Below are 7600 nucleotides of genomic sequence, written 5' to 3' on the forward strand. Positions count from 1 at the left end.
TTTCTTGGCACGGATGTGGTGTTCCATAGTTGAAGGCATTCCAACTGCAGCTGATTGACCCAAGAGCAGAACTCGGTGTGAGGCTGATCACAAGTGAAAACAGTTGGTTTGGTTACATGACCCTTAAAGTGAATAACAGCCAGCCTTCAGGGTATTGCGCTGAGGGAAACAGTCTAGCTAGCATCTAATCCTTTGGCAGACTTTGAGATATGTTAGTCAGAAACAACTTCTCTTCCAGCAATATCCCAAATCGTTGTGTTTGTTTGTTTTGTATATTGAATAAGGAACTAACAAACTTCACTCAAACCAAACCTTGAAACACTTAGAGTACATTCTGTTGTGGAACATGGTCCTTCCATTTCTAGGCAGGGTAGCCTAGTGGTTAGAGTGTTGGACTAGTAACCGGAAGGTTGCAAGTTCAAATCCCCGAGCTGACAAGGTACAAATCTGTCATTTTACCCCTGAACAGGCAGTTAACCCACTGTTCCTAGGCCATCATTGAAAATAAGAATTTGTTCTTAACTGACTTGCCTGGTTAAATAAAGGTAAAATAAAAAAATGTAATTATCCCTCATAGCTTCTCTGGGCTCACATAGCATATATTGTCCAGTCACATTTAGGTGGACTTGATCTCAACGCTCTACAGCTGTTGCTTCACTCCATAACTGCAGGGGATTTCACTGGCAGCACATGCATGGACACATGTTGAAAAACACACACGTGCACTCCTACTGCATTCTCTTTGACTGTGTCCATCTGGCATGAGTCCAACTTCACCCTTTCATTCGTAGAGCATCAGTCCTCATTCAGCTACAGTAGTGGGGCACAACAGCCCCCGCCTCTCTCCCCTCATCCTCACCAAAGAGACGGTAGTTAACGTGAAGGCAGGGTATATTTACATCGAGCACTGTAGCACAACTGATGAGTGGCTTGGTGTGAGACTGAGTCGTCACTCTTTCATCTCCTCTAATGAAGTTTGACCATGCGTGAAGAGCTGGGGGCACAACCACGTCTCCAGCTGCCTGCACAACCACAGCTTCAACATACTCCGAGCTCAGATACTCAGGTCAACAAACAGAGTGGCGCTCACATAGATTCACCTTTTTTAATCATGGGAACCTGTCCAAGAAACACCCCAAGACAACCAACAGGCAGAGATATATACACACACACACACACACACACACAGCGATGTCCTACTATACTTGTGAGGACTTTTTTGGCATCAACAATTCATTCCCATTAAAAATCCTATTTTACCTAACCCTAAACCAAACCAAACCAAACCCTTACCCTAACCTTAAACCAAACCAAACCCTTACCCTAACCTTAAACCCTAAACCTAACCATAATTCTAACAAGAAAACTAACCCCTAAGCCTAAAATAGCCTTTTTACAAGTGAGAACAGGCTAAACGTCCTCACTTCTATGACTTTTTGTTGTTTTACTATTCACATACACACTGCTGCTAAAAACAATGTTTGAAATTGGCGAGTGTTTGCATGTGAGCTAATACATTGTATCGATCATCCACTGTTTTTAGCCTGACATTTCCCTTTTCATTTCTAGGAGAGTAAATTCATCATATTGCATAACTACTGTATGTTTAATGGGACAATCAGTACGCTGCTGAACGTCCTGTAGCTCAAATCATCTGAACATGATCTCTAACAAGAGGCAATCCAAGCTCCAAACAAACATTACAATTCTACAATGAGACCAAAAAGCATCAGAACAAAACTCAAGGAAACATAATCTACGTACCGGTAACAACCAAACTTCTGCTTTTCATTCCGTTTTTGTATCAAACAAATTCTTATCTTGCACAGTCACAGCTACAGGTTGCAAGACAGATATACAATGGTTTTGCACCTGAATCTAAATGCTTTGCTTTTATGGTCAGTAAATGGCTTGGAAGGAAGGATCTGCCATTCACACTGTGGTTTCGCTGCAGTCAAGTCTGCACAACTCTAGACGTTATGCAATGTCCTAAACATTTTGGTCAATACTTTTGCGATAATTTCATGGGACTTTACCAACTGGACCATGAAACCTCTACTCATGTACACATTGCAATTTGGTTTTGGCAAGCTATTTATTTCTATACAATGTGAAAGGCATTAGGAGAACACATGCAAAGTCAGCAAAACATTGCATTGTCCACAATGCACAATGATAAGCATCAACAACACCAAAACACTTTCCATCACACATGCATTGGCAAAACCATAATATGCATGCTCAAAACTATACATAAAACATGTAACACAAAACCATAATATGCTCAAAACTATACATAAAACATGTAACACAAAACCATACTATCCAGAAACACAAAACACCTGACTTTACAGAACGGCCAATCTGTGCACTTGCCTCTAATCCTCTGTGCAGGGATGCAGTTGAGGAGAATGGATCCGGAGAGGAGCAGGAGAGAGACTCTGAGGAGCATGGTGCCTGCTATAGAGCTCTCTGGTCAGGGATGCTGGACAACTTCACTAAGGTAGCAACTCAATTTAGGACTTGTGCAGCGCTCCGTGGAAACACTGTGGAGTAGAGAGGACCACCGGACCACGAAGCATCTATACTAGCAGGATAGGAGAGGGGTGGGGGTGGGAGGGGACTGGTGATGTCACAACCCAACCCCACACACACTATTCCTAGGTGGGTGGCTAAATGTGTGGAATCTCGCTGAAATGTTTCCCTCTATTTTTTTTCCCTCCCTCCTTTTTTGTATCACCCACCCGGTTTTCCCCTCCCCTTCCTCCTCCTCCAGCCCTCCTCCTCCTCCAGCCCTCCTCCTCCTCCAGCCCTCCTCCTCCTCCAGCCCTCCTCCTCCTCCAGCCCTCCTCCTCCTCCAGCCCTCCTCCTCCTCCAGCCCTCCTCCTCCAGCCCTCCTCCAGCCCTCCTCCTCCTCCAGCCCTCCTCCTCCTCCAGCCCTCCTCCTCCAGCCCTCCTCCAGCCCTCCTCCTCCTCCAGCCCTCCTCCTCCTCCAGCCTTCCTCCTCCAGCCCTCCTCCTCCAGCCCTCCTCCAGCCCTCCTCCTCCTCCAGCCCTCCTCCTCCTCCAGCCTTCCTCCTCCAGCCCTCCTCCTCCAGCCCTCCTCCAGCCCTCCTCCTCCTCCAGCCCTCCTCCTCCTCCAGCCCTCCTCCTCCTCCAGCCCTCCTCCTCTTATGCGTTATTTTTTTATTTATATTCATTATTTATTTATCCTTTGTTCAACTCAAGTGCTATTGCAATGTAGATTCCAGGAGGCGCCAATGTGGTGGGCAAAACAGGGTGGTGGCACAGGAGGAGCACAGGAGTGGCACCCTCGCTCCATCCTAACCTATGGCCTTGGGGGTAAAGTTAAACTCATGCAGTGTAGTTTGTATGGAACACTCCCATCCCCACCTCTGCCCAACATGCGCACACTGTGCAGACTATCCAGTACCATGTTTTTAAGCCCTTTGCTTTTGGAACACACTACACAACATCACAGTACATTCTCTCTGAGCACAAATGACATGGGTGGAGCAGCGCCAAAGGGTATCCAAATCCAACCTCCACTAGAGCTCTTTGGGAGGCAGTGACCATGCTCTCCCGCCAAGAAGTTCAGCCCCTGACATAGAGGAGGTATGAGGGGCGGTAGTACAGAGGAGAGAAGGAGTCCAGCCCCTGACATAGAGGTGGTATGAGGGGCGGTAGTACAGAGGAGAGAAGGAGGAGGGGATGGAGGGAATAAGAGGGGTATCCACACACTTCCTTCAAGCTGATTATGTTAGGAGCCCCATCCAACCAACACGTGCCATCACATGCGACAGGATACTGACTGGTGGAGACAGCTGTTCCAGACAGAGCGCCTGCCTCTGCTCCATCCCACAGGAACTGAATAAAGGCGTATTCATGATTCATGCTGCCCTCCACTAAATCACCAAATCCAGATTTTACACAATGGACAAATTAATGGGTGACTGACTGACCGCCAGAAGTATGAATAACAGAAACCAAAGCACACATATTTTGACTTTAAAAAAAGAAAGGTTGTTAGGGGAAAAACGCAATGTTGAAACTTGGGAAAGACGTTAACCCCTCGTACTCATTGGACCATTCCTGCCAGAGACACAGTGACCAACAAGCATTGACACGCAGGTAACCAAAGTCAACACCCAAGCTGAGGGGCGGACAGGGACCGGAAATCAGCCTGGCATTTCTAATACACCGGCTCATTTTCTTCCTTGTGGCCCCCACACCAGACCATTTCTTCCTTGAGGCCACCATTATTAGCCAGATTGTGATCATTTTGTGCAAAAAAGGTTTGGAAGGCCCACTAGGCTAAATGGACAGGCCCATCTGCCATTTGCCCGAGATGCCAGATGTCCAGTCCGCCCCTGCCCAAGTCCTTGACTGCGAACAAAAATGTTGTTATTGCCTGACCGGAGTTTGTCCCCAATAAAACGTTTTACCTCAGAGCACGTCTCTCACATTGTTCTGCCAATTAGGATAATGTCTCAATGGTTGAGTGACCCATTAATGTTTATCTCTGACAGTAAGGTACAGACCGTTCTGGTGTTTGTACACTTCCTATAGAGGTAGATCACAGTCACTATGAACATGTCACTGCTAACGATGCTAACGAGGGTCATTAATTGATGTGACTTATTGTTTTGTACATTGAGTTCTGATTATCAAGCATCACTTGAAAATTGTGAGAAAAACATAGGTGTTTATTGGCTTCAGATAATAAATCCCTGATTGTTTTGTTGTTCTGCTTAATTGAGCTCATTTAGACTATTGAACAAAGTGTTTAAGCCCACAGCTTGATTCTTTGTAAATCATCATTAAAACAGTACGCCTGTGTACGTACATGCCCATACAGTATCTAACTGAATCCGACCACACAAAAAAAACAAAAAAACATTATCCTTCTGGGAATCTGAGGACAAGTTCCCACAGGCTCAAATTGATAGGAGCCGTTGTTGTTGTGAATGGGAGTCTCTTAAACCAATTGAAGCGTTTCTTCAGCCAAAGCATCCCAGTCTTTAGTGGTACAGAGTGGGAGCAGCATCTGCACCACAACACCATGATGTCGAAACCACTGGAGAGACTGGATCGCTCTCCAATCCACTGACAAGGTTGCTCAAATAAAAAAATAAACCTCTGTTCTATTCTCTACTCTATTTACAAGGAAAACCATCTCTCCTCAATGGCCCCTTTATTTCCCTCTCCTATGTCTGGGAAGAGTAGGTGGTGAGAGAGACAGACAGACAGACAGACAGACAGACAGACAGACAGACAGACAGACAGACAGACAGACAGACAGACAGACAGACAGACAGACAGACAGACAGACAGACAGACAGACAGACAGACAGACAGACAGACAGACCTACATAGAGAGATACATACAGAGAGAGATACATACTGTTGGGATGATGGTGTACAAATGTTCTCCCTTGACTTGACTGTAAGGAAGTATTCCCTTTCACCCAGAGATGTCCCAGCTGGATTACCTCACATTGCCTTTCCAACACAACTAAATCTATGGGTCTCAGGTGAGTGACCACTAATGGGGTAGTTATGGGATGAATTGGCTGGTATTCTTTTCCATATGCCCTGAATGGGTTCCCAGGTACACGTGTAGTCAGGCTGTACAACTCTGCAGGCTAAGCATGTACATTCTGGTATCTTTGTCACTGGATGAAAGTTAGGGAAGACAGAAATAAAGAATACAACGACTTCTGTTACTCCTGTCTGTATTCAAGAGGAAGAATTCCTTTACAGAAAAATGTACAGTTTTCACAATTATAAACAATACTAATGGACACAGAAGGAGATAAACCTAAAAAATTCAAAATCGTTTCAGATTTGCTCAGTTGACTCAGTAATCTTTCACAACCCCCATGAGGAAAGTACTTTGTTGCTCATGATGGCTTCCTGCTGTTTCCAAAGTTTGTCACTGGCGCTGTTGATGTTTTCTTACTGTGCTTCCTTCCCTGTTCCCTTCCCATCTCAATCCTCTGCAACGAAATGAATGGCCACCTGGGCTTCGTCAAGCCACGACCCCCAGTTAAATCCCTCCAGTGTTGAATGCACCCCACTAAAAATCCCTCAGCACCACACGCCAGCCTGTGGAGTATAGAGTGTATGAATCTGCTACTGTTGATTAACCTCCATTCAAGGTTCAATTCATCATCATTACGCCTATCTGTACTTTGGCCTGAGAAGTTCCATCATCCACGATTTGTGGTTTGGACTAGATGGGATACATTTTATGTCAAAATTGACCAGAATTAACTTTGTGTAGCAGGTCAGGAGAATTTATGCAGCAGGTTAGGATAATTAACGTAGCAGATTAGGAGAATTCCGTTAAGGTTAGAAAAAGGGTTAGGGTCCTCTCGAGTGGCGCAGTGGAATAAGGCACTGCATTGCAGTGCCTGAGGTGTCGCCACAGACCGGGTTCAACTCTGCAGTTTTACTGCACTCTAAATGCAATCTTTTCTCTGCAGCCAAATCAGTTTGGAAGAGTTTGTGCAGATATTATGACAACATGTTGTGACATTTTTGTTCGTTTTGGACTTCGGCTGTTCGGGCACACGATTTCTGTCCTAGATACGCCCCTTCGACAGTGATTGGTCAAATGTAGGGATTCTTCAATAAAGTCTTTGTTGTCATTCAATGAGGGACGACTCCTTTCTATGCACATTTTTTATTGAGAAATACTGCACCAAACATCTTAGATGTAAAATTGCGCGACTAAAATCTCCCTGGCAAAAAAACGTAAAAATGTATTTTTTATTTTACCTTTATTTGACTAGGCAAGTAAGTTAAGAACAAATTCTTATTTTCAATGACAGCCTAGGAACAGTGGGTTAACTGCCTGTTCAGGGGCAGAACGACAGATTTGTACCTTGTCAGCTCAGGGATTCAAACTTGCAACCTTTCGGTTACTAGTCCAACACTCTAACCACTAGGCTACCCTGAGTTATCTTAGATTAATTCAGACTTTTTTTGAGGAAGTGTATACTGTCTACGACGTCTCAAAATGGACAAACAGTACTAATACCGCTTTTTTCTCATTTTTCAAGGGAATGTCTTTTAAGGGAGTCTGAGAGCTTTCAGCCTAACTGAAGCCTTTACCCTAATGTATGTGTCCTGTCCATAGCTCGGGGAAACGTGGACTCTACCGGTGGAAACAACGAAGGTCAGCTAGGTCTGGGAGACTGTGAGGAGAGGACAGCCTTCCAATTGGTGGACTTCTTAATTTCACATGGACAAATCAAAATGCTTGCTGCCGGCTCCAACACCTCTGCTGCCCTCACAGGTAAGACTAGCTCACCGCAAGCCAAACTGAAGCATGCTGATGCCTTTAGGGTTAGCTAAAATACTAAACATTGACATAAACTGTATCCCATCTAGCCATGACCATGCTCTGTGGTGAATTAGTCATTTCTGGAGTTCACTCACTGTTTCTGTATACTGTAACTGGGCCTCCAATTCACAGCTGTTTAGTGTTCACCCATGGCCTCAATAACTTCCAAAACACTACAGGAGAGGTTCTATATCTCAACTTGATGAATATGGGGAGTAAATGGATTGCCATGCGTTGGCTGCTCTCTCCA

At 45.0% G+C, this 7600-nt stretch overlaps 1 protein-coding gene across 13 annotated transcripts in view; it reads right to left on the reverse strand.

Annotated features, from left to right (window-relative positions):
- The window catches only part of LOC109890465 (target of Nesh-SH3), a 29223-nt gene extending 26658 nt beyond the window's left edge, over positions 1-2565 (reverse strand). For all 13 annotated transcript variants that reach the window (XM_031792891.1, XM_031792902.1, XM_031792899.1 and 10 more), the window contains exon 1: positions 2377-2565. In XM_031792891.1, coding sequence (XP_031648751.1) covers positions 2377-2452 — 76 coding nt within the window. In that variant the 5' untranslated portion in view covers positions 2453-2565. The remainder of the gene's footprint in view (positions 1-2376) is intronic.
- Positions 2566-7600: the final 5035 nt, after the last annotated feature.

This window comes from Oncorhynchus kisutch, linkage group LG16 (assembly GCF_002021735.2).
Source record: "Oncorhynchus kisutch isolate 150728-3 linkage group LG16, Okis_V2, whole genome shotgun sequence".
Classification (NCBI taxonomy): domain Eukaryota; kingdom Metazoa; phylum Chordata; class Actinopteri; order Salmoniformes; family Salmonidae; genus Oncorhynchus; species Oncorhynchus kisutch.